Below are 25672 nucleotides of genomic sequence, written 5' to 3'. Positions count from 1 at the left end.
TGGGCGTGAAAGGGGGAACAAGACCCTACGCATCCCTTTTGCCGATAACGCAAATCCTCCTAGGTACTGTTTCTACGTGCATGCCTAGAGAGACAGAGAGTGAGCTGTCAGGAAACAGACCACACCTGCACTTAGAAACTCCGCCTCTTCTAGCTGTGCTGGAGGAAATGCTGGCAGCCTGACTGGGGATAGACCAAAGCCCCGCAAGACCTGCAAGGAAGGCTAAGTCAACGCAAGGAGAGCTGAAATGCTGCAGAAGCACCGGCTTGTAGTTGGAAGCCACAAAGGGAAGTGGGCGAGGAATAGCCCACCTCTCTTCCTCGGCTGAGGGAGAGAGAGGTTGTAGCTGGAGACGTCTTGTGGCCAGAGGTGCACCGGGGAGAGATGGCAGGGAGGAGCACAGGGGCATGTGAGGAGCAACCTGTCTCACAGCCAGGACCACCACCACCACCACCACACCTGCCACAGGGAGAGGGGCCCTCCTGAAGCAAGAGCCGCCAGCCAGGGAGGGCTCACAGGTGCTGCTGGAGGCAGAACCAGCTCCCAGTGCCACCACCACCGGCCAGTGCGGCCGGGGAGATGGACTCCTCACTCAGACAGTGGTTGGGCTCCCCATCATCTGCAGGGCGTGCTCAAAGGCTGAGGAGGGCATTTGTGTGCGGGGATGCAGCAAGGCAGGCCTCCGGGAACACCGCTGGCTCTTCTTTATGCCCGCAAGATCTCCCCAGAGCGACACCTTTCTCTCTGGAAGCCAGGGAGAGCGTGCGGAGAGAGAAGGACCACGCAGAGGCCCAGGCTGGGATGCAGCAGAACTTTAATGAGTTGAAAGAGGGAAGGAGGTCCTCTGAGTGGGGCCCACGGGGCAGGGAGCAGCAGGGGTAGCTAGGAGTCTTTGCCCCTTGGCCAGGGTGGAGTTCGCACCTGGCGTCTGCCTGCCTGCCTGCCTGCCCGCCCCTGAGAGGGAGAGGGGCAGCAGGTCCTTCCTCGCCTGGGGCTTAGCAGGTGCTCACAGCCCAGGGCAGCAGAAGACAACAGAGAAAAGAGAGAGAGGAAAGAGAGTGAGAAACAGGCGCGTTAGACAAGGGCCATGTTTTCAGAGGGCCCAGGCACGCCTCTGCCTGCCTGCCTTTGCAGGTGGAGCGGTGGATGCTCAGCCCCCCTGCAAGCGATGGCCAAGATCTCTGTGCTCAGTCCACTACCATCTTCTGGGTTCCTGGGGGTCCTTCTGCGGGGCCGCCTGTGGCAGCTTTAGCAGGGGAGGCATGTTCTGCCGCAGTAGCGGCTGGAAATGCCAGAGAGGTCACAGCACCTGGAGTTGATGGGCACTCCCTGAGAGCTGAGGATGCTGCCAACGGCAGCGGAGGTGGAGGATCCCACAACGGTGTTCTGCGGGAAGGAGCTGAGGATGGGTCCGGGCAGGGTCACCACCACGGGGGAGGGCTCGATGATGACGGTGGAGTTCTGGCACTGCCTGACACAGGGCTCGGTGCAGCTGTTGGCCAGCGGGGTCGGGCCGCAGGGCTGGCAGGGCAGGCACTGGTTGTAGCAGGACATGTCTTGGGGCTGGAGGTGCACCTGGGAGAGAGGGCAGGGAGGAGCACGGGGGTGCGTGAGGAGCAGCCTGTCCGCCCACCACGAGGGAGCCAAGGCATATGCTGGGCGGGGAGATGGAGGCTGTGCAGGGAGGCGCACACACCTCTTTGCCTGTCCCCCTGGGCACCATGCAAAGAGAGCCAGGCCCGGGAAAGCTCTTTCCCAGACAAGAGCCCAAGAGTCTCCTCAGCCCCTCAGACCCAGCCCCTCTCCACACCAGACCTTCTCCCCGCTTCCCCTCCCAGGAGTGGCAGCCCCAAGCCCCAGTATAGGACAGAGCTTCCAACTCACTTGCTTCCGAAGGAGAAGAAGGGGAGCGAAGCGGATGAGAGAGTGAAGAGCTGGGATGGCTTTTATACTGGTCCTGCACTGCCCCAGGTCCAGAGGAAGCCTCTGTGGAAGTAGTAATTTTCTGAGAAGCTCATCTGAAATGCAAAACATCCCAGCTAATGATACGGGCTGTGTTTTGGCTTCCTGCACGGCTGCCTTTTCATTTCCTTGTTTGGTCGTGCCCGCTCGCTCCCCCTTGAAGGTTCCTTTTCATTGCTGGGGTGGGAGACCTAAGGATTCCTGGGACAGGAGCACATGAGTGCCAGCAGAAGATGAGTCCCAAGTGCCGGAGGGGTCGCGTGCAGGCTGGGGACACTGGCCTGGGGCACTCGTGTGGGCTTGTTGGCAGCCCCACTGGCAGGAAGGGCCCTGCTGCTCCCAGCCCTGCAATCGTCGCCCGCATGCCAAAGGGTTCCCGAGCGGGACAATGTGCCGCGTCCCCTTCCTCCCACCCTCCAAGCTCTCTCTGATGGTCACTGGCAGGCAGGTGGTCAGCGCTGCTGCTTTTGACTGTCTTCCTCCTAATGCCGCTCTGGGGAGGCCTTTGTGCGCCTGTTGGGCCTCCTCTGCTCTCTGGGCTCTCTCCGGGCTCTCTCCGGGGGTCCCCTACCAACACCAGCGCCGTCAGCGTGTCTGGAGCCTTGTCCTGCCCCAGCGTGCTCCAGCCCTGCCCTGCCAAGGGGCTTCCTCGTGCGTCCTCGGGCGAGTCCACAGTTGCTCACGTGTCGGCAGGGGTGCTTGCTTACTTGCCCTTGTGTGCATACTGGAGAAGCGTGGAAGGAAAATCCACACAGGCACGAGGAGAAACGCTTCTACTCGGAGGGTGGCCAAGCCCAGGAGATATTGCCCAGGCAGCTTGTGGAGTCTCCATTCTTGGAAACATTCAGGACTACACGGGCCAGTGTCCTGATCAACCTGCTCTCGCTGACCCTGCTTGAGCAGGAGGGCTGGACGTGACCATCACCAGAGGTGCCTTCCAACCTCAACGATTCTGGCATTCTGGGCCTCGGTGATCGGCCGCTCGTTGGTCACGATGCTCAGGATGCCACTGCACTTCCTATCTATGGAGAGGACGAGCTTCTTTGGCAGCTGTGTGGCCCAGCTCTTCCTGCTCGCAGTCATGGCCTACGACCGATCTGTGGCCACGTGCCAGCCCCAGGGATCCCCCGTGTCATGCGAGGGAAGGTCTGTGCCTTTGCGATGGCAGGCCTGAGGGCTGGGGCCACTCTCCCCTTGTTGGCCCCAGTGGCACTCACCCTATGGTTGCCCAGCCGCAGCCCCAATGTCATTGACTGCTTCTTCTGTGAGGTACCGCCCATGCTGGCCTGCGCTGAGCGCTGCCGGACTGGTGTGCTCCTTGTCTCCAAAGGTGGTACCAACTCCCTGCTGTGCAACCCAGCCTTGTTGGGCTCCCGTGGGGCCATTCAGCTCTCCACCTGGCAGCAGATACGAGAAGAGAGACGCAAGGCACTTGCCACTTAGCTGTGGTTATGCTGTTCTTCAGGCCATGGTCCCTGATCTTCACCTGCCTCACTACCAGCCTCTCCCGGCACAGAGGAGTGTCCGTCTTCAACAGTGCTGGTGCTGCCTCTCTTCAAGCCGCTGATCTAGAGCCCCAAGAAACACAAGGTGAGGGAAGGAGTAAGAAAGCGGGAAACAGAGTGGTATTCACCAGGATGTGCAAGGATGGTGGAAGGACTGGGAGCATCCAATTGGGGCAGGTTTCTTTCTGGAGGAGGGGAGGTGGGATGGAGAAGGAGGGGTTGCAACGACAGTGGAGAAGGATCACACACTGGATGGGAAACACGCAGAGGAGAAACGGGAAAGGAAGGCAAGGGAAGGCAAGGGAAAGCAAGGCAAGGCAAGGCAAGGCAAGGCAAGGCAAGGGTAGGCAAGGCGAGGCAAGGGTAGGCGAGGCAAGGCAAGGCAAGGCAAGGCAAAGCAAAGGAAGGGAAAGCAAGGCATGGCAAAGCAAGGCAAGGCATGGTATCGAGCTCTTTTGATGGGTGTCTTTCATGAGTTGTTCTTCATCCACAGGGATCCCTTGGCTTTTCTTGACGCAATGCCCATGTGTAAGAGCCACATGTGGAATTACTCTGATGAAAAACGTAATTTGCGGGCAGTATGTGTGATTGCCTTGATCACAGAGTACGTGGCTTCTGTGGTGAATGCATGGCTGCTCTGGAGGTGCGAGGTGGTGCAAGTCAGCTCGTGCTTCCTTGGGACTTGGTTGTCGGTGGTAGGGCTCTGTGGGCACCTCATGCTACAATCAGTGGGACCAACTGGTGAGCAAAGTCCATCCCAGTACAAAGGACTGCTCGCAGGGGAAGAGATCTGTGAAGAGGCTTGCCAGCTGCTCTACAGAGACAGGACTCTGGTCGAAATCGCTGGCATTTGCTCTGAGTTTTCCATGGCAGCCCCTCCACTTTGTGGGGACAGCAACTGGGTAGTTATGGCATGAAAAGGCACGGAGAAGTCAAGAAGAGGAGGAGCTATCCCGTTAGGGGATCGCCACTAAAATGCATGGCTGATGGATTATGCGGTACAGACAGGTGTTCCCTGTGGGACCCCGTTGACAATCTTTCTACCCTTCCCAGCGTGCTGCCTTCCGCTCCTCCATACGAAATACCACCGGTGTCATGGGTGGTGGCCTCAGCCCAGTGGCCTTCTCCCAGGGAAGAAAGAGAGACTTACCGTGTGGGCAGAAAGCCCAGGGAAGAAGGAAGTAGAGCTGCATGTCCCGAGAAGTGCTGGATGGAGAGGGCGAGGTAGAGATTGGGATTGGCGTCATGGGAATGGCGTCATGGGCTGTGAGAAGCAGCACTGCTGGGCGTGGTGCTCTGACACAGATGCTACCCTGCCTCTGGCTGTGCGCTGGGTAGCCAGAGAAGTCGACCAGGGAGCCCTTTTCCCTGCTGGAGATGGCTGTGAGGGTTGTGTCCCTGGCCGCCTCCTTTGTCTCCTTCTGCCTGAGCACTGCAGTTCCAGTTCTGGGAACCGTCAGCAGGTTCCTACCTGCCTGTCGTAGGTGCGTGGCTCCCCTTGGGCAGCCTGGCCTGGGCTTTTACAAGAGGCAGCAGTTTTACATGCGGGTTAGGAGTGCCTGCGAGGATGTTCGGGGCCCTTGTGACCGAGAGGAGTTTGAAAGGTCGAGCTGTGGCCTGGCTGCACCAGCTGGAAGCTCCCAGCACTGGAAAACCTGGTCCTGGCCCTGGGGAGCCTGGGGCCCAGCACAGGTGGCAGCTTGATTCCCTTAGTTTGGCCGAGCAAGTGCTTTAACCACTAGGCGATGTGAGTAGAAAAGGTCCCTGGGGCAGAGGTGTGAGAACCCAGGCAGCCCTCAGAGTGTTTTGCTCCACCCTTTGGGCTGAGGTTCGGAGGCGGCTTTGAGCTGGCAGAGGGAGGAGGACACAGGAGCTGGCAAGCTTCAGCTCCCACTTCCTGGGAGCTCCCTGGGCACCTTGTTGAGTGGGCAGCGTGACACGGTCCAGGTTTACCCGGCAGCCTTGGTGGGACTGGCAGAGGCTGGTGAGACAGGGGTGTCAGGCTGGGGAGGAGCAGGGCAGTGGGTCGGTGGGACTGCCAGCGCGGGAGGGGGAAGGGGGAAGTCCTGACCCTTCGGCAAAACCGGGAGCGATGCTTTTGGGAGAGGGGAGTCTGCAGACGGCGCGTGGCAAAGGATGGGGGACGTGTTGTGAGCAATGGGCGTGAAAGGGGGAACAAGACCCTACGCATCCCTTTTGCCGATAACGCAAATCCTCCTAGGTACTGTTTCTACGTGCATGCCTAGAGAGACAGAGAGTGAGCTGTCAGGAAACAGACCACACCTGCACTTAGAAACTCCGCCTCTTCTAGCTGTGCTGGAGGAAATGCTGGCAGCCTGACTGGGGATAGACCAGAGCCCCGCAAGACCTGCAAGGAAGGCTAAGTCAACGCAAGGAGAGCTGAAATGCTGCAGAAGCACCGGCTTGTAGTTGGAAGCCACAAAGGGAAGTGGGCGAGGAATAGCCCACCTCTCTTCCTCGGCTGAGGGAGAGAGAGGTTGTAGCTGGAGACGTCTTGTGGCCAGAGGTGCACCGGGGAGAGATGGCAGGGAGGAGCACAGGGGCATGTGAGGAGCAACCTGTCTCACAGCCAGGACCACCACCACCACCACCACACCTGCCACAGGGAGAGGGGCCCTCCTGAAGCAAGAGCCGCCAGCCAGGGAGGGCTCACAGGTGCTGCTGGAGGCAGAACCAGCTCCCAGTGCCACCACCACCGGCCAGTGCGGCCGGGGAGATGGACTCCTCACTCAGACAGTGGTTGGGCTCCCCATCATCTGCAGGGCGTGCTCAAAGGCTGAGGAGGGCATTTGTGTGCGGGGATGCAGCAAGGCAGGCCTCCGGGAACACCGCTGGCTCTTCTTTATGCCCGCAAGATCTCCCCAGAGCGACACCTTTCTCTCTGGAAGCCAGGGAGAGCGTGCGGAGAGAGAAGGACCACGCAGAGGCCCAGGCTGGGATGCAGCAGAACTTTAATGAGTTGAAAGAGGGAAGGAGGTCCTCTGAGTGGGGCCCACGGGGCAGGGAGCAGCAGGGGTAGCTAGGAGTCTTTGCCCCTTGGCCAGGGTGGAGTTCGCACCTGGCGTCTGCCTGCCTGCCTGCCTGCCCGCCCCTGAGAGGGAGAGGGGCAGCAGGTCCTTCCTCGCCTGGGGCTTAGCAGGTGCTCACAGCCCAGGGCAGCAGAAGACAACAGAGAAAAGAGAGAGAGGAAAGAGAGTGAGAAACAGGCGCGTTAGACAAGGGCCATGTTTTCAGAGGGCCCAGGCACGCCTCTGCCTGCCTGCCTTTGCAGGTGGAGCGGTGGATGCTCAGCCCCCCTGCAAGCGATGGCCAAGATCTCTGTGCTCAGTCCACTACCATCTTCTGGGTTCCTGGGGGTCCTTCTGCGGGGCCGCCTGTGGCAGCTTTAGCAGGGGAGGCATGTTCTGCCGCAGTAGCGGCTGGAAATGCCAGAGAGGTCACAGCACCTGGAGTTGATGGGCACTCCCTGAGAGCTGAGGATGCTGCCAACGGCAGCGGAGGTGGAGGATCCCACAACGGTGTTCTGCGGGAAGGAGCTGAGGATGGGTCCGGGCAGGGTCACCACCACGGGGGAGGGCTCGATGATGACGGTGGAGTTCTGGCACTGCCTGACACAGGGCTCGGTGCAGCTGTTGGCCAGCGGGGTCGGGCCGCAGGGCTGGCAGGGCAGGCACTGGTTGTAGCAGGACATGTCTTGGGGCTGGAGGTGCACCTGGGAGAGAGGGCAGGGAGGAGCACGGGGGTGCGTGAGGAGCAGCCTGTCCGCCCACCACGAGGGAGCCAAGGCATATGCTGGGCGGGGAGATGGAGGCTGTGCAGGGAGGCGCACACACCTCTTTGCCTGTCCCCCTGGGCACCATGCAAAGAGAGCCAGGCCCGGGAAAGCTCTTTCCCAGACAAGAGCCCAAGAGTCTCCTCAGCCCCTCAGACCCAGCCCCTCTCCACACCAGACCTTCTCCCCGCTTCCCCTCCCAGGAGTGGCAGCCCCAAGCCCCAGTATAGGACAGAGCTTCCAACTCACTTGCTTCCGAAGGAGAAGAAGGGGAGCGAAGCGGATGAGAGAGTGAAGAGCTGGGATGGCTTTTATACTGGTCCTGCACTGCCCCAGGTCCAGAGGAAGCCTCTGTGGAAGTAGTAATTTTCTGAGAAGCTCATCTGAAATGCAAAACATCCCAGCTAATGATACGGGCTGTGTTTTGGCTTCCTGCACGGCTGCCTTTTCATTTCCTTGTTTGGTCGTGCCCGCTCGCTCCCCCTTGAAGGTTCCTTTTCATTGCTGGGGTGGGAGACCTAAGGATTCCTGGGACAGGAGCACATGAGTGCCAGCAGAAGATGAGTCCCAAGTGCCGGAGGGGTCGCGTGCAGGCTGGGGACACTGGCCTGGGGCACTCGTGTGGGCTTGTTGGCAGCCCCACTGGCAGGAAGGGCCCTGCTGCTCCCAGCCCTGCAATCGTCGCCCGCATGCCAAAGGGTTCCCGAGCGGGACAATGTGCCGCGTCCCCTTCCTCCCACCCTCCAAGCTCTCTCTGATGGTCACTGGCAGGCAGGTGGTCAGCGCTGCTGCTTTTGACTGTCTTCCTCCTAATGCCGCTCTGGGGAGGCCTTTGTGCGCCTGTTGGGCCTCCTCTGCTCTCTGGGCTCTCTCCGGGCTCTCTCCGGGGGTCCCCTACCAACACCAGCGCCGTCAGCGTGTCTGGAGCCTTGTCCTGCCCCAGCGTGCTCCAGCCCTGCCCTGCCAAGGGGCTTCCTCGTGCGTCCTCGGGCGAGTCCACAGTTGCTCACGTGTCGGCAGGGGTGCTTGCTTACTTGCCCTTGTGTGCATACTGGAGAAGCGTGGAAGGAAAATCCACACAGGCACGAGGAGAAACGCTTCTACTCGGAGGGTGGCCAAGCCCAGGAGATATTGCCCAGGCAGCTTGTGGAGTCTCCATTCTTGGAAACATTCAGGACTACACGGGCCAGTGTCCTGATCAACCTGCTCTCGCTGACCCTGCTTGAGCAGGAGGGCTGGACGTGACCATCACCAGAGGTGCCTTCCAACCTCAACGATTCTGGCATTCTGGGCCTCGGTGATCGGCCGCTCGTTGGTCACGATGCTCAGGATGCCACTGCACTTCCTATCTATGGAGAGGACGAGCTTCTTTGGCAGCTGTGTGGCCCAGCTCTTCCTGCTCGCAGTCATGGCCTACGACCGATCTGTGGCCACGTGCCAGCCCCAGGGATCCCCCGTGTCATGCGAGGGAAGGTCTGTGCCTTTGCGATGGCAGGCCTGAGGGCTGGGGCCACTCTCCCCTTGTTGGCCCCAGTGGCACTCACCCTATGGTTGCCCAGCCGCAGCCCCAATGTCATTGACTGCTTCTTCTGTGAGGTACCGCCCATGCTGGCCTGCGCTGAGCGCTGCCGGACTGGTGTGCTCCTTGTCTCCAAAGGTGGTACCAACTCCCTGCTGTGCAACCCAGCCTTGTTGGGCTCCCGTGGGGCCATTCAGCTCTCCACCTGGCAGCAGATACGAGAAGAGAGACGCAAGGCACTTGCCACTTAGCTGTGGTTATGCTGTTCTTCAGGCCATGGTCCCTGATCTTCACCTGCCTCACTACCAGCCTCTCCCGGCACAGAGGAGTGTCCGTCTTCAACAGTGCTGGTGCTGCCTCTCTTCAAGCCGCTGATCTAGAGCCCCAAGAAACACAAGGTGAGGGAAGGAGTAAGAAAGCGGGAAACAGAGTGGTATTCACCAGGATGTGCAAGGATGGTGGAAGGACTGGGAGCATCCAATTGGGGCAGGTTTCTTTCTGGAGGAGGGGAGGTGGGATGGAGAAGGAGGGGTTGCAACGACAGTGGAGAAGGATCACACACTGGATGGGAAACACGCAGAGGAGAAACGGGAAAGGAAGGCAAGGGAAGGCAAGGGAAAGCAAGGCAAGGCAAGGCAAGGCAAGGCAAGGCAAGGGTAGGCAAGGCGAGGCAAGGGTAGGCGAGGCAAGGCAAGGCAAGGCAAGGCAAAGCAAAGGAAGGGAAAGCAAGGCATGGCAAAGCAAGGCAAGGCATGGTATCGAGCTCTTTTGATGGGTGTCTTTCATGAGTTGTTCTTCATCCACAGGGATCCCTTGGCTTTTCTTGACGCAATGCCCATGTGTAAGAGCCACATGTGGAATTACTCTGATGAAAAACGTAATTTGCGGGCAGTATGTGTGATTGCCTTGATCACAGAGTACGTGGCTTCTGTGGTGAATGCATGGCTGCTCTGGAGGTGCGAGGTGGTGCAAGTCAGCTCGTGCTTCCTTGGGACTTGGTTGTCGGTGGTAGGGCTCTGTGGGCACCTCATGCTACAATCAGTGGGACCAACTGGTGAGCAAAGTCCATCCCAGTACAAAGGACTGCTCGCAGGGGAAGAGATCTGTGAAGAGGCTTGCCAGCTGCTCTACAGAGACAGGACTCTGGTCGAAATCGCTGGCATTTGCTCTGAGTTTTCCATGGCAGCCCCTCCACTTTGTGGGGACAGCAACTGGGTAGTTATGGCATGAAAAGGCACGGAGAAGTCAAGAAGAGGAGGAGCTATCCCGTTAGGGGATCGCCACTAAAATGCATGGCTGATGGATTATGCGGTACAGACAGGTGTTCCCTGTGGGACCCCGTTGACAATCTTTCTACCCTTCCCAGCGTGCTGCCTTCCGCTCCTCCATACGAAATACCACCGGTGTCATGGGTGGTGGCCTCAGCCCAGTGGCCTTCTCCCAGGGAAGAAAGAGAGACTTACCGTGTGGGCAGAAAGCCCAGGGAAGAAGGAAGTAGAGCTGCATGTCCCGAGAAGTGCTGGATGGAGAGGGCGAGGTAGAGATTGGGATTGGCGTCATGGGAATGGCGTCATGGGCTGTGAGAAGCAGCACTGCTGGGCGTGGTGCTCTGACACAGATGCTACCCTGCCTCTGGCTGTGCGCTGGGTAGCCAGAGAAGTCGACCAGGGAGCCCTTTTCCCTGCTGGAGATGGCTGTGAGGGTTGTGTCCCTGGCCGCCTCCTTTGTCTCCTTCTGCCTGAGCACTGCAGTTCCAGTTCTGGGAACCGTCAGCAGGTTCCTACCTGCCTGTCGTAGGTGCGCGGCTCCCCTTGGGCAGCCTGGCCTGGGCTTTTACAAGAGGCAGCAGTTTTACATGCGGGTTAGGAGTGCCTGCGAGGATGTTCGGGGCCCTTGTGACCGAGAGGAGTTTGAAAGGTCGAGCTGTGGCCTGGCTGCACCAGCTGGAAGCTCCCAGCACTGGAAAACCTGGTCCTGGCCCTGGGGAGCCTGGGGCCCAGCACAGGTGGCAGCTTGATTCCCTTAGTTTGGCCGAGCAAGTGCTTTAACCACTAGGCGATGTGAGTAGAAAAGGTCCCTGGGGCAGAGGTGTGAGAACCCAGGCAGCCCTCAGAGTGTTTTGCTCCACCCTTTGGGCTGAGGTTCGGAGGCGGCTTTGAGCTGGCAGAGGGAGGAGGACACAGGAGCTGGCAAGCTTCAGCTCCCACTTCCTGGGAGCTCCCTGGGCACCTTGTTGAGTGGGCAGCGTGACACGGTCCAGGTTTACCCGGCAGCCTTGGTGGGGCTGGCAGAGGCTGGTGAGACAGGGGTGTCAGGCTGGGGAGGAGCAGGGCAGTGGGTCGGTGGGACTGCCAGCGCGGGAGGGGGAAGGGGGAAGTCCTGACCCTTCGGCAAAACCGGGAGCGATGCTTTTGGGAGAGGGGAGTCTGCAGACGGCGCGTGGCAAAGGATGGGGGACGTGTTGTGAGCAATGGGCGTGAAAGGGGGAACAAGACCCTACGCATCCCTTTTGCCGATAACGCAAATCCTCCTAGGTACTGTTTCTACGTGCATGCCTAGAGAGACAGAGAGTGAGCTGTCAGGAAACAGACCACACCTGCACTTAGAAACTCCGCCTCTTCTAGCTGTGCTGGAGGAAATGCTGGCAGCCTGACTGGGGATAGACCAGAGCCCCGCAAGACCTGCAAGGAAGGCTAAGTCAACGCAAGGAGAGCTGAAATGCTGCAGAAGCACCGGCTTGTAGTTGGAAGCCACAAAGGGAAGTGGGCGAGGAATAGCCCACCTCTCTTCCTCGGCTGAGGGAGAGAGAGGTTGTAGCTGGAGACGTCTTGTGGCCAGAGGTGCACCGGGGAGAGATGGCAGGGAGGAGCACAGGGGCATGTGAGGAGCAACCTGTCTCACAGCCAGGACCACCACCACCACCACCACACCTGCCACAGGGAGAGGGGCCCTCCTGAAGCAAGAGCCGCCAGCCAGGGAGGGCTCACAGGTGCTGCTGGAGGCAGAACCAGCTCCCAGTGCCACCACCACCGGCCAGTGCGGCCGGGGAGATGGACTCCTCACTCAGACAGTGGTTGGGCTCCCCATCATCTGCAGGGCGTGCTCAAAGGCTGAGGAGGGCATTTGTGTGCGGGGATGCAGCAAGGCAGGCCTCCGGGAACACCGCTAGCTCTTCTTTATGCCCGCAAGATCTCCCCAGAGCGACACCTTTCTCTCTGGAAGCCAGGGAGAGCGTGCGGAGAGAGAAGGACCACGCAGAGGCCCAGGCTGGGATGCAGCAGAACTTTAATGAGTTGAAAGAGGGAAGGAGGTCCTCTGAGTGGGGCCCACGGGGCAGGGAGCAGCAGGGGTAGCTAGGAGTCTTTGCCCCTTGGCCAGGGTGGAGTTCGCACCTGGCGTCTGCCTGCCTGCCTGCCTGCCCGCCCCTGAGAGGGAGAGGGGCAGCAGGTCCTTCCTCGCCTGGGGCTTAGCAGGTGCTCACAGCCCAGGGCAGCAGAAGACAACAGAGAAAAGAGAGAGAGGAAAGAGAGTGAGAAACAGGCGCGTTAGACAAGGGCCATGTTTTCAGAGGGCCCAGGCACGCCTCTGCCTGCCTGCCTTTGCAGGTGGAGCGGTGGATGCTCAGCCCCCCTGCAAGCGATGGCCAAGATCTCTGTGCTCAGTCCACTACCATCTTCTGGGTTCCTGGGGGTCCTTCTGCGGGGCCGCCTGTGGCAGCTTTAGCAGGGGAGGCATGTTCTGCCGCAGTAGCGGCTGGAAATGCCAGAGAGGTCACAGCACCTGGAGTTGATGGGCACTCCCTGAGAGCTGAGGATGCTGCCAACGGCAGCGGAGGTGGAGGATCCCACAACGGTGTTCTGCGGGAAGGAGCTGAGGATGGGTCCGGGCAGGGTCACCACCACGGGGGAGGGCTCGATGATGACGGTGGAGTTCTGGCACTGCCTGACACAGGGCTCGGTGCAGCTGTTGGCCAGCGGGGTCGGGCCGCAGGGCTGGCAGGGCAGGCACTGGTTGTAGCAGGACATGTCTTGGGGCTGGAGGTGCACCTGGGAGAGAGGGCAGGGAGGAGCACGGGGGTGCGTGAGGAGCAGCCTGTCCGCCCACCACGAGGGAGCCAAGGCATATGCTGGGCGGGGAGATGGAGGCTGTGCAGGGAGGCGCACACACCTCTTTGCCTGTCCCCCTGGGCACCATGCAAAGAGAGCCAGGCCCGGGAAAGCTCTTTCCCAGACAAGAGCCCAAGAGTCTCCTCAGCCCCTCAGACCCAGCCCCTCTCCACACCAGACCTTCTCCCCGCTTCCCCTCCCAGGAGTGGCAGCCCCAAGCCCCAGTATAGGACAGAGCTTCCAACTCACTTGCTTCCGAAGGAGAAGAAGGGGAGCGAAGCGGATGAGAGAGTGAAGAGCTGGGATGGCTTTTATACTGGTCCTGCACTGCCCCAGGTCCAGAGGAAGCCTCTGTGGAAGTAGTAATTTTCTGAGAAGCTCATCTGAAATGCAAAACATCCCAGCTAATGATACGGGCTGTGTTTTGGCTTCCTGCACGGCTGCCTTTTCATTTCCTTGTTTGGTCGTGCCCGCTCGCTCCCCCTTGAAGGTTCCTTTTCATTGCTGGGGTGGGAGACCTAAGGATTCCTGGGACAGGAGCACATGAGTGCCAGCAGAAGATGAGTCCCAAGTGCCGGAGGGGTCGCGTGCAGGCTGGGGACACTGGCCTGGGGCACTCGTGTGGGCTTGTTGGCAGCCCCACTGGCAGGAAGGGCCCTGCTGCTCCCAGCCCTGCAATCGTCGCCCGCATGCCAAAGGGTTCCCGAGCGGGACAATGTGCCGCGTCCCCTTCCTCCCACCCTCCAAGCTCTCTCTGATGGTCACTGGCAGGCAGGTGGTCAGCGCTGCTGCTTTTGACTGTCTTCCTCCTAATGCCGCTCTGGGGAGGCCTTTGTGCGCCTGTTGGGCCTCCTCTGCTCTCTGGGCTCTCTCCGGGCTCTCTCCGGGGGTCCCCTACCAACACCAGCGCCGTCAGCGTGTCTGGAGCCTTGTCCTGCCCCAGCGTGCTCCAGCCCTGCCCTGCCAAGGGGCTTCCTCGTGCGTCCTCGGGCGAGTCCACAGTTGCTCACGTGTCGGCAGGGGTGCTTGCTTACTTGCCCTTGTGTGCATACTGGAGAAGCGTGGAAGGAAAATCCACACAGGCACGAGGAGAAACGCTTCTACTCGGAGGGTGGCCAAGCCCAGGAGATATTGCCCAGGCAGCTTGTGGAGTCTCCATTCTTGGAAACATTCAGGACTACACGGGCCAGTGTCCTGATCAACCTGCTCTCGCTGACCCTGCTTGAGCAGGAGGGCTGGACGTGACCATCACCAGAGGTGCCTTCCAACCTCAACGATTCTGGCATTCTGGGCCTCGGTGATCGGCCGCTCGTTGGTCACGATGCTCAGGATGCCACTGCACTTCCTATCTATGGAGAGGACGAGCTTCTTTGGCAGCTGTGTGGCCCAGCTCTTCCTGCTCGCAGTCATGGCCTACGACCGATCTGTGGCCACGTGCCAGCCCCAGGGATCCCCCGTGTCATGCGAGGGAAGGTCTGTGCCTTTGCGATGGCAGGCCTGAGGGCTGGGGCCACTCTCCCCTTGTTGGCCCCAGTGGCACTCACCCTATGGTTGCCCAGCCGCAGCCCCAATGTCATTGACTGCTTCTTCTGTGAGGTACCGCCCATGCTGGCCTGCGCTGAGCGCTGCCGGACTGGTGTGCTCCTTGTCTCCAAAGGTGGTACCAACTCCCTGCTGTGCAACCCAGCCTTGTTGGGCTCCCGTGGGGCCATTCAGCTCTCCACCTGGCAGCAGATACGAGAAGAGAGACGCAAGGCACTTGCCACTTAGCTGTGGTTATGCTGTTCTTCAGGCCATGGTCCCTGATCTTCACCTGCCTCACTACCAGCCTCTCCCGGCACAGAGGAGTGTCCGTCTTCAACAGTGCTGGTGCTGCCTCTCTTCAAGCCGCTGATCTAGAGCCCCAAGAAACACAAGGTGAGGGAAGGAGTAAGAAAGCGGGAAACAGAGTGGTATTCACCAGGATGTGCAAGGATGGTGGAAGGACTGGGAGCATCCAATTGGGGCAGGTTTCTTTCTGGAGGAGGGGAGGTGGGATGGAGAAGGAGGGGTTGCAACGACAGTGGAGAAGGATCACACACTGGATGGGAAACACGCAGAGGAGAAACGGGAAAGGAAGGCAAGGGAAGGCAAGGGAAAGCAAGGCAAGGCAAGGCAAGGCAAGGCAAGGCAAGGGTAGGCAACGCGAGGCAAGGGTAGGCGAGGCAAGGCAAGGCAAGGCAAGGCAAAGCAAAGGAAGGGAAAGCAAGGCATGGCAAAGCAAGGCAAGGCATGGTATCGAGCTCTTTTGATGGGTGTCTTTCATGAGTTGTTCTTCATCCACAGGGATCCCTTGGCTTTTCTTGACGCAATGCCCATGTGTAAGAGCCACATGTGGAATTACTCTGATGAAAAACGTAATTTGCGGGCAGTATGTGTGATTGCCTTGATCACAGAGTACGTGGCTTCTGTGGTGAATGCATGGCTGCTCTGGAGGTGCGAGGTGGTGCAAGTCAGCTCGTGCTTCCTTGGGACTTGGTTGTCGGTGGTAGGGCTCTGTGGGCACCTCATGCTACAATCAGTGGGACCAACTGGTGAGCAAAGTCCATCCCAGTACAAAGGACTGCTCGCAGGGGAAGAGATCTGTGAAGAGGCTTGCCAGCTGCTCTACAGAGACAGGACTCTGGTCGAAATCGCTGGCATTTGCTCTGAGTTTTCCATGGCAGCCCCTCCACTTTGTGGGGACAGCAACTGGGTAGTTATGGCATGAAAAGGCACGGAGAAGTCAAGAAGAGGAGGAGCTATCCCGTTAGGGGATCGCCACTAAAATGCATGGCTGATGGATTATGCGGTACAGACAGGTGTTCCCTGTGGGACCCCGTTGACAATCTTTCTACCCTTCCCAGCGTGCTGCCTTCCGCTCCTCCATACGAAATACCACCGGTGTCATGGGTGGTGGCCTCAGCCCAGTGGCCTTCTCCCAGGGAAGAAAGAGAGACTTACCGTGTGGGCAGAAAGCCCAGGGAAGAAGGAAGTAGAGCTGCATGTCCCGAGAAGTGCTGGATGGAGAGGGCGAGGTAGAGATTGGGATTGGCGTCATGGGAATGGCGTCATGGGCTGTGAGAAGCAGCACTGCTGGGCGTGGTGCTCTGACACAGATGCTACCCTGCCTCTGGCTGTGCGCTGGGTAGCCAGAGAAGTCGACCAGGGAGCCCTTTTCCCTGCTGGAGATGGCTGTGAGGGTTGTGTCCCTGGCCGCCTCCTTTGTCTCCTTCTGCCTGAGCACTGCAGTTCCAGTTCTGGGAACCGTCAGCAGGTTCCTACCTGCCTGTCGTAGGTGCGCGGCTCCCCTTGGGCAGCCTGGCCTGGGCTTTTACAAGAGGCAGCAGTTTTACATGCGGGTTAGGAGTGCCTGCGAGGATGTTCGGGGCCCTTGTGACCGAGAGGAGTTTGAAAGGTCGAGCTGTGGCCTGGCTGCACCAGCTGGAAGCTCCCAGCACTGGAAAACCTGGTCCTGGCCCTGGGGAGCCTGGGGCCCAGCACAGGTGGCAGCTTGATTCCCTTAGTTTGGCCGAGCAAGTGCTTTAACCACTAGGCGATGTGAGTAGAAAAGGTCCCTGGGGCAGAGGTGTGAGAACCCAGGCAGCCCTCAGAGTGTTTTGCTCCACCCTTTGGGCTGAGGTTCGGAGGCGGCTTTGAGCTGGCAGAGGGAGGAGGACACAGGAGCTGGCAAGCTTCAGCTCCCACTTCCTGGGAGCTCCCTGGGCACCTTGTTGAGTGGGCAGCGTGACACGGTCCAGGTTTACCCGGCAGCCTTGGTGGGACTGGCAGAGGCTGGTGAGACAGGGGTGTCAGGCTGGGGAGGAGCAGGGCAGTGGGTCGGTGGGACTGCCAGCGCGGGAGGGGGAAGGGGGAAGTCCTGACCCTTCGGCAAAACCGGGAGCGATGCTTTTGGGAGAGGGGAGTCTGCAGACGGCGCGTGGCAAAGGATGGGGGACGTGTTGTGAGCAATGGGCGTGAAAGGGGGAACAAGACCCTACGCATCCCTTTTGCCGATAACGCAAATCCTCCTAGGTACTGTTTCTACGTGCATGCCTAGAGAGACAGAGAGTGAGCTGTCAGGAAACAGACCACACCTGCACTTAGAAACTCCGCCTCTTCTAGCTGTGCTGGAGGAAATGCTGGCAGCCTGACTGGGGATAGACCAGAGCCCCGCAAGACCTGCAAGGAAGGCTAAGTCAACGCAAGGAGAGCTGAAATGCTGCAGAAGCACCGGCTTGTAGTTGGAAGCCACAAAGGGAAGTGGGCGAGGAATAGCCCACCTCTCTTCCTCGGCTGAGGGAGAGAGAGGTTGTAGCTGGAGACGTCTTGTGGCCAGAGGTGCACCGGGGAGAGATGGCAGGGAGGAGCACAGGGGCATGTGAGGAGCAACCTGTCTCACAGCCAGGACCACCACCACCACCACCACACCTGCCACAGGGAGAGGGGCCCTCCTGAAGCAAGAGCCGCCAGCCAGGGAGGGCTCACAGGTGCTGCTGGAGGCAGAACCAGCTCCCAGTGCCACCACCACCGGCCAGTGCGGCCGGGGAGATGGACTCCTCACTCAGACAGTGGTTGGGCTCCCCATCATCTGCAGGGCGTGCTCAAAGGCTGAGGAGGGCATTTGTGTGCGGGGATGCAGCAAGGCAGGCCTCCGGGAACACCGCTGGCTCTTCTTTATGCCCGCAAGATCTCCCCAGAGCGACACCTTTCTCTCTGGAAGCCAGGGAGAGCGTGCGGAGAGAGAAGGACCACGCAGAGGCCCAGGCTGGGATGCAGCAGAACTTTAATGAGTTGAAAGAGGGAAGGAGGTCCTCTGAGTGGGGCCCACGGGGCAGGGAGCAGCAGGGGTAGCTAGGAGTCTTTGCCCCTTGGCCAGGGTGGAGTTCGCACCTGGCGTCTGCCTGCCTGCCTGCCTGCCCGCCCCTGAGAGGGAGAGGGGCAGCAGGTCCTTCCTCGCCTGGGGCTTAGCAGGTGCTCACAGCCCAGGGCAGCAGAAGACAACAGAGAAAAGAGAGAGAGGAAAGAGAGTGAGAAACAGGCGCGTTAGACAAGGGCCATGTTTTCAGAGGGCCCAGGCACGCCTCTGCCTGCCTGCCTTTGCAGGTGGAGCGGTGGATGCTCAGCCCCCCTGCAAGCGATGGCCAAGATCTCTGTGCTCAGTCCACTACCATCTTCTGGGTTCCTGGGGGTCCTTCTGCGGGGCCGCCTGTGGCAGCTTTAGCAGGGGAGGCATGTTCTGCCGCAGTAGCGGCTGGAAATGCCAGAGAGGTCACAGCACCTGGAGTTGATGGGCACTCCCTGAGAGCTGAGGATGCTGCCAACGGCAGCGGAGGTGGAGGATCCCACAACGGTGTTCTGCGGGAAGGAGCTGAGGATGGGTCCGGGCAGGGTCACCACCACGGGGGAGGGCTCGATGATGACGGTGGAGTTCTGGCACTGCCTGACACAGGGCTCGGTGCAGCTGTTGGCCAGCGGGGTCGGGCCGCAGGGCTGGCAGGGCAGGCACTGGTTGTAGCAGGACATGTCTTGGGGCTGGAGGTGCACCTGGGAGAGAGGGCAGGGAGGAGCACGGGGGTGCGTGAGGAGCAGCCTGTCCGCCCACCACGAGGGAGCCAAGGCATATGCTGGGCGGGGAGATGGAGGCTGTGCAGGGAGGCGCACACACCTCTTTGCCTGTCCCCCTGGGCACCATGCAAAGAGAGCCAGGCCCGGGAAAGCTCTTTCCCAGACAAGAGCCCAAGAGTCTCCTCAGCCCCTCAGACCCAGCCCCTCTCCACACCAGACCTTCTCCCCGCTTCCCCTCCCAGGAGTGGCAGCCCCAAGCCCCAGTATAGGACAGAGCTTCCAACTCACTTGCTTCCGAAGGAGAAGAAGGGGAGCGAAGCGGATGAGAGAGTGAAGAGCTGGGATGGCTTTTATACTGGTCCTGCACTGCCCCAGGTCCAGAGGAAGCCTCTGTGGAAGTAGTAATTTTCTGAGAAGCTCATCTGAAATGCAAAACATCCCAGCTAATGATACGGGCTGTGTTTTGGCTTCCTGCACGGCTGCCTTTTCATTTCCTTGTTTGGTCGTGCCCGCTCGCTCCCCCTTGAAGGTTCCTTTTCATTGCTGGGGTGGGAGACCTAAGGATTCCTGGGACAGGAGCACATGAGTGCCAGCAGAAGATGAGTCCCAAGTGCCGGAGGGGTCGCGTGCAGGCTGGGGACACTGGCCTGGGGCACTCGTGTGGGCTTGTTGGCAGCCCCACTGGCAGGAAGGGCCCTGCTGCTCCCAGCCCTGCAATCGTCGCCCGCATGCCAAAGGGTTCCCGAGCGGGACAATGTGCCGCGTCCCCTTCCTCCCACCCTCCAAGCTCTCTCTGATGGTCACTGGCAGGCAGGTGGTCAGCGCTGCTGCTTTTGACTGTCTTCCTCCTAATGCCGCTCTGGGGAGGCCTTTGTGCGCCTGTTGGGCCTCCTCTGCTCTCTGGGCTCTCTCCGGGCTCTCTCTGGGGGTCCCCTACCAACACCAGCGCCGTCAGCGTGTCTGGAGCCTTGTCCTGCCCCAGCGTGCTCCAGCCCTGCCCTGCCAAGGGGCTTCCTCGTGCGTCCTCGGGCGAGTCCACAGTTGCTCACGTGTCGGCAGGGGTGCTTGCTTACTTGCCCTTGTGTGCATACTGGAGAAGCGTGGAAGGAAAATCCACACAGGCACGAGGAGAAACGCTTCTACTCGGAGGGTGGCCAAGCCCAGGAGATATTGCCCAGGCAGCTTGTGGAGTCTCCATTCTTGGAAACATTCAGGACTACACGGGCCAGTGTCCTGATCAACCTGCTCTCGCTGACCCTGCTTGAGCAGGAGGGCTGGACGTGACCATCACCAGAGGTGCCTTCCAACCTCAACGATTCTGGCATTCTGGGCCTCGGTGATCGGCCGCTCGTTGGTCACGATGCTCAGGATGCCACTGCACTTCCTATCTATGGAGAGGACGAGCTTCTTTGGCAGCTGTGTGGCCCAGCTCTTCCTGCTCGCAGTCATGGCCTACGACCGATCTGTGGCCACGTGCCAGCCCCAGGGATCCCCCGTGTCATGCGAGGGAAGGTCTGTGCCTTTGCGATGGCAGGCCTGAGGGCTGGGGCCACTCTCCCCTTGTTGGCCCCAGTGGCACTCACCCTATGGTTGCCCAGCCGCAGCCCCAATGTCATTGACTGCTTCTTCTGTGAGGTACCGCCCATGCTGGCCTGCGCTGAGCGCTGCCGGACTGGTGTGCTCCTTGTCTCCAAAGGTGGTACCAACTCCCTGCTGTGCAACCCAGCCTTGTTGGGCTCCCGTGGGGCCATTCAGCTCTCCACCTGGCAGCAGATACGAGAAGAGAGACGCAAGGCACTTGCCACTTAGCTGTGGTTATGCTGTTCTTCAGGCCATGGTCCCTGATCTTCACCTGCCTCACTACCAGCCTCTCCCGGCACAGAGGAGTGTCCGTCTTCAACAGTGCTGGTGCTGCCTCTCTTCAAGCCGCTGATCTAGAGCCCCAAGAAACACAAGGTGAGGGAAGGAGTAAGAAAGCGGGAAACAGAGTGGTATTCACCAGGATGTGCAAGGATGGTGGAAGGACTGGGAGCATCCAATTGGGGCAGGTTTCTTTCTGGAGGAGGGGAGGTGGGATGGAGAAGGAGGGGTTGCAACGACAGTGGAGAAGGATCACACACTGGATGGGAAACACGCAGAGGAGAAACGGGAAAGGAAGGCAAGGGAAGGCAAGGGAAAGCAAGGCAAGGCAAGGCAAGGCAAGGCAAGGCAAGGGTAGGCAAGGCGAGGCAAGGGTAGGCGAGGCAAGGCAAGGCAAGGCAAGGCAAAGCAAAGGAAGGGAAAGCAAGGCATGGCAAAGCAAGGCAAGGCATGGTATCGAGCTCTTTTGATGGGTGTCTTTCATGAGTTGTTCTTCATCCACAGGGATCCCTTGGCTTTTCTTGACGCAATGCCCATGTGTAAGAGCCACATGTGGAATTACTCTGATGAAAAACGTAATTTGCGGGCAGTATGTGTGATTGCCTTGATCACAGAGTACGTGGCTTCTGTGGTGAATGCATGGCTGCTCTGGAGGTGCGAGGTGGTGCAAGTCAGCTCGTGCTTCCTTGGGACTTGGTTGTCGGTGGTAGGGCTCTGTGGGCACCTCATGCTACAATCAGTGGGACCAACTGGTGAGCAAAGTCCATCCCAGTACAAAGGACTGCTCGCAGGGGAAGAGATCTGTGAAGAGGCTTGCCAGCTGCTCTACAGAGACAGGACTCTGGTCGAAATCGCTGGCATTTGCTCTGAGTTTTCCATGGCAGCCCCTCCACTTTGTGGGGACAGCAACTGGGTAGTTATGGCATGAAAAGGCACGGAGAAGTCAAGAAGAGGAGGAGCTATCCCGTTAGGGGATCGCCACTAAAATGCATGGCTGATGGATTATGCGGTACAGACAGGTGTTCCCTGTGGGACCCCGTTGACAATCTTTCTACCCTTCCCAGCGTGCTGCCTTCCGCTCCTCCATACGAAATACCACCGGTGTCATGGGTGGTGGCCTCAGTCCAGTGGCCTTCTCCCAGGGAAGAAAGAGAGACTTACCGTGTGGGCAGAAAGCCCAGGGAAGAAGGAAGTAGAGCTGCATGTCCCGAGAAGTGCTGGATGGAGAGGGCGAGGTAGAGATTGGGATTGGCGTCATGGGAATGGCGTCATGGGCTGTGAGAAGCAGCACTGCTGGGCGTGGTGCTCTGACACAGATGCTACCCTGCCTCTGGCTGTGCGCTGGGTAGCCAGAGAAGTCGACCAGGGAGCCCTTTTCCCTGCTGGAGATGGCTGTGAGGGTTGTGTCCCTGGCCGCCTCCTTTGTCTCCTTCTGCCTGAGCACTGCAGTTCCAGTTCTGGGAACCGTCAGCAGGTTCCTACCTGCCTGTCGTAGGTGCGCGGCTCCCCTTGGGCAGCCTGGCCTGGGCTTTTACAAGAGGCAGCAGTTTTACATGCGGGTTAGGAGTGCCTGCGAGGATGTTCGGGGCCCTTGTGACCGAGAGGAGTTTGAAAGGTCGAGCTGTGGCCTGGCTGCACCAGCTGGAAGCTCCCAGCACTGGAAAACCTGGTCCTGGCCCTGGGGAGCCTGGGGCCCAGCACAGGTGGCAGCTTGATTCCCTTAGTTTGGCCGAGCAAGTGCTTTAACCACTAGGCGATGTGAGTAGAAAAGGTCCCTGGGGCAGAGGTGTGAGAACCCAGGCAGCCCTCAGAGTGTTTTGCTCCACCCTTTGGGCTGAGGTTCGGAGGCGGCTTTGAGCTGGCAGAGGGAGGAGGACACAGGAGCTGGCAAGCTTCAGCTCCCACTTCCTGGGAGCTCCCTGGGCACCTTGTTGAGTAGGCAGCGTGACACGGTCCAGGTTTACCCGGCAGCCTTGGTGGGACTGGCAGAGGCTGGTGAGACAGGGGTGTCAGGCTGGGGAGGAGCAGGGCAGTGGGTCGGTGGGACTGCCAGCGCGGGAGGGGGAAGGGGGAAGTCCTGACCCTTCGGCAAAACCGGGAGCGATGCTTTTGGGAGAGGGGAGTCTGCAGACGGCGCGTGGCAAAGGATGGGGGACGTGTTGTGAGCAATGGGCGTGAAAGGGGGAACAAGACCCTACGCATCCCTTTTGCCGATAACGCAAATCCTCCTAGGTACTGTTTCTACGTGCATGCCTAGAGAGACAGAGAGTGAGCTGTCAGGAAACAGACCACACCTGCACTTAGAAACTCCGCCTCTTCTAGCTGTGCTGGAGGAAATGCTGGCAGCCTGACTGGGGATAGACCAGAGCCCCGCAAGACCTGCAAGGAAGGCTAAGTCAACGCAAGGAGAGCTGAAATGCTGCAGAAGCACCGGCTTGTAGTTGGAAGCCACAAAGGGAAGTGGGCGAGGAATAGCCCACCTCTCTTCCTCGGCTGAGGGAGAGAGAGGTTGTAGCTGGAGACGTCTTGTGGCCAGAGGTGCACCGGGGAGAGATGGCAGGGAGGAGCACAGGGGCATGTGAGGAGCAACCTGTCTCACAGCCAGGACCACCACCACCACCACCACACCTGCCACAGGGAGAGGGGCCCTCCTGAAGCAAGAGCCGCCAGCCAGGGAGGGCTCACAGGTGCTGCTGGAGGCAGAACCAGCTCCCAGTGCCACCACCACCGGCCAGTGCGGCTGGGGAGATGGACTCCTCACTCAGACAGTGGTTGGGCTCCCCATCATCTGCAGGGCGTGCTCAAAGGCTGAGGAGGGCATTTGTGTGCGGGGATGCAGCAAGGCAGGCCTCCGGGAACACCGCTGGCTCTTCTTTATGCCCGCAAGATCTCCCCAGAGCGACACCTTTCTCTCTGGAAGCCAGGGAGAGCGTGCGGAGAGAGAAGGACCACGCAGAGGCCCAGGCTGGGATGCAGCAGAACTTTAATGAGTTGAAAGAGGGAAGGAGGTCCTCTGAGTGGGGCCCACGGGGCAGGGAGCAGCAGGGGTAGCTAGGAGTCTTTGCCCCTTGGCCAGGGTGGAGTTCGCACCTGGCGTCTGCCTGCCTGCCTGCCTGCCCGCCCCTGAGAGGGAGAGGGGCAGCAGGTCCTTCCTCGCCTGGGGCTTAGCAGGTGCTCACAGCCCAGGGCAGCAGAAGACAACAGAGAAAAGAGAGAGAGGAAAGAGAGTGAGAAACAGGCGCGTTAGACAAGGGCCATGTTTTCAGAGGGCCCAGGCACGCCTCTGCCTGCCTGCCTTTGCAGGTGGAGCGGTGGATGCTCAGCCCCCCTGCAAGCGATGGCCAAGATCTCTGTGCTCAGTCCACTACCATCTTCTGGGTTCCTGGGGGTCCTTCTGCGGGGCCGCCTGTGGCAGCTTTAGCAGGGGAGGCATGTTCTGCCGCAGTAGCGGCTGGAAATGCCAGAGAGGTCACAGCACCCGGAGTTGATGGGCACTCCCTGAGAGCTGAGGATGCTGCCAACGGCAGCGGAGGTGGAGGATCCCACAACGGTGTTCTGTGGGAAGGAGCTGAGGATGGGTCCGGGCAGGGTCACCACCACGGGGGAGGGCTCGATGATGACGGTGGAGTTCTGGCACTGCCTGACACAGGGCTCGGTGCAGCTGTTGGCCAGCGGGGTCGGGCCGCAGGGCTGGCAGGGCAGGCACTGGTTGTAGCAGGACATGTCTTGGGGCTGGAGGTGCACCTGGGAGAGAGGGCAGGGAGGAGCACGGGGGTGCGTGAGGAGCAGCCTGTCTGCCCACCACGAGGGAGCCAAGGCATGTGCTGGGCAGGGAGATGGAGGCTGTGCAGGGAGGCGCACACACCTCTTTGCCTGTCCCCCTGGGCACCATGCAAAGAGAGCCAGGCCCGGGAAAGCTCTTTCCCAGACAAGAGCCCAAGAGTCCCCTCAGCCCCTCAGACCCAGCCCCTCTCCACACCAGACCTTCTCCCCGCTTCCCCTCCCAGGAGTGGCAGCCCCAAGCCCCAGTATAGGACAGAGCTTCCAACTCACTTGCTTCCGAAGGAGAAGAAGGGGAGCGAAGCGGATGAGAGAGTGAAGAGCTGGGATGGCTTTTATACTGGTCCTGCACTGCCCCAGGTCCAGAGGAAGCCTCTGTGGAAGTAGTAATTTTCTGAGAAGCTCATCTGAAATGCAAAACATCCCAGCTAATGATACGGGCTGTGTTTTGGCTTCCTGCACGGCTGCCTTTTCATTTCCTTGTTTGGTCGTGCCCGCTCGCTCCCCCTTGAAGGTTCCTTTTCATTGCTGGGGTGGGAGACCTAAGGATTCCTGGGACAGGAGCACATGAGTGCCAGCAGAAGATGAGTCCCAAGTGCCGGAGGGGTCGCGTGCAGGCTGGGGACATTGGCCTGGGGCACTCGTGTGGGCTTGTTGGCAGCCCCACTGGCAGGAAGGGCCCTGCTGCTCCCAGCCCTGCAATCGTCGCCCGCATGCCAAAGGGTTCCCGAGCGGGACAATGTGCCGCGTCCCCTTCCTCCCACCCTCCAAGCTCTCTCTGATGGTCACTGGCAGGCAGGTGGTCAGCGCTGCTGCTTTTGACTGTCTTCCTCCTAATGCCGCTCTGGGGAGGCCTTTGTGCGCCTGTTGGGCCTCCTCTGCTCTCTGGGCTCTCTCCGGGCTCTCTCCGGGGGTCCCCTACCAACACCAGCGCCGTCAGCGTGTCTGGAGCCTTGTCCTGCCCCAGCGTGCTCCAGCCCTGCCCTGCCAAGGGGCTTCCTCGTGCGTCCTCGGGCGAGTCCACAGTTGCTCACGTGTCGGCAGGGGTGCTTGCTTACTTGCCCTTGTGTGCATACTGGAGAAGCGTGGAAGGAAATTCCACACAGGCACGAGGAGAAACGCTTCTACTCGGAGGGTGGCCAAGCCCAGGAGATATTGCCCAGGCAGCTTGTGGAGTCTCCATTCTTGGAAACATTCAGGACTACACGGGCCAGTGTCCTGATCAACCTGCTCTCGCTGACCCTGCTTGAGCAGGAGGGCTGGACGTGACCATCACCAGAGGTGCCTTCCAACCTCAACGATTCTGGGATTCTGGGCCTCGGTGATCGGCCGCTCGTTGGTCACGATGCTCAGGATGCCACTGCACTTCCTATCTATGGAGAGGACGAGCTTCTTTGGCAGCTGTGTGGCCCAGCTCTTCCTGCTCGCAGTCATGGCCTACGACCGATCTGTGGCCACGTGCCAGCCCCAGGGATCCCCCGTGTCATGCGAGGGAAGGTCTGTGCCATTGCGATGGCAGGCCTGAGGGCTGGGGCCACTCTCCCCTTGTTGGCCCCAGTGG

At 59.9% G+C, this 25672-nt stretch overlaps 5 protein-coding genes across 5 annotated transcripts; all 5 read right to left on the bottom strand.

Annotated features, from left to right (window-relative positions):
- Positions 1 to 1248: 1248 nt before the first annotated feature.
- On the bottom strand, positions 1249 to 1554 carry LOC142404050 (feather keratin Cos1-1/Cos1-3/Cos2-1-like). The gene has a single exon (XM_075490446.1). It carries the CDS (start codon positions 1552 to 1554, stop codon positions 1249 to 1251), a length of 306 nt encoding a protein of 101 aa, XP_075346561.1.
- Positions 1555 to 6873: 5319 nt separating this feature from the next.
- LOC142404047 (feather keratin Cos1-1/Cos1-3/Cos2-1-like) lies at positions 6874 to 7179 on the bottom strand. The gene has a single exon (XM_075490443.1). It carries the CDS (start codon positions 7177 to 7179, stop codon positions 6874 to 6876), a length of 306 nt encoding a protein of 101 aa, XP_075346558.1.
- Positions 7180 to 12498: 5319 nt separating this feature from the next.
- LOC142404048 (feather keratin Cos1-1/Cos1-3/Cos2-1-like) lies at positions 12499 to 12804 on the bottom strand. The gene has a single exon (XM_075490444.1). It carries the CDS (start codon positions 12802 to 12804, stop codon positions 12499 to 12501), a length of 306 nt encoding a protein of 101 aa, XP_075346559.1.
- Positions 12805 to 18123: 5319 nt separating this feature from the next.
- Positions 18124 to 18429, bottom strand: LOC142404049 (feather keratin Cos1-1/Cos1-3/Cos2-1-like). Its single transcript, XM_075490445.1, has one exon. It carries the CDS (start codon positions 18427 to 18429, stop codon positions 18124 to 18126), a length of 306 nt encoding a protein of 101 aa, XP_075346560.1.
- Positions 18430 to 23748: 5319 nt separating this feature from the next.
- Positions 23749 to 24054, bottom strand: LOC142404053 (feather keratin Cos1-1/Cos1-3/Cos2-1-like). Its single transcript, XM_075490448.1, has one exon. The coding sequence runs from the start codon at positions 24052 to 24054 to the stop codon at positions 23749 to 23751; it is 306 nt and encodes a 101-aa protein (XP_075346563.1).
- Positions 24055 to 25672: the final 1618 nt, after the last annotated feature.

Source organism: Mycteria americana, unplaced genomic scaffold, assembly GCF_035582795.1.
Source record: "Mycteria americana isolate JAX WOST 10 ecotype Jacksonville Zoo and Gardens unplaced genomic scaffold, USCA_MyAme_1.0 Scaffold_66, whole genome shotgun sequence".
NCBI lineage: Eukaryota > Metazoa > Chordata > Aves > Ciconiiformes > Ciconiidae > Mycteria > Mycteria americana.
Note: the sequence above shows the minus strand (reverse complement) of the source record. Positions and strands in the feature narration are given on the sequence as shown.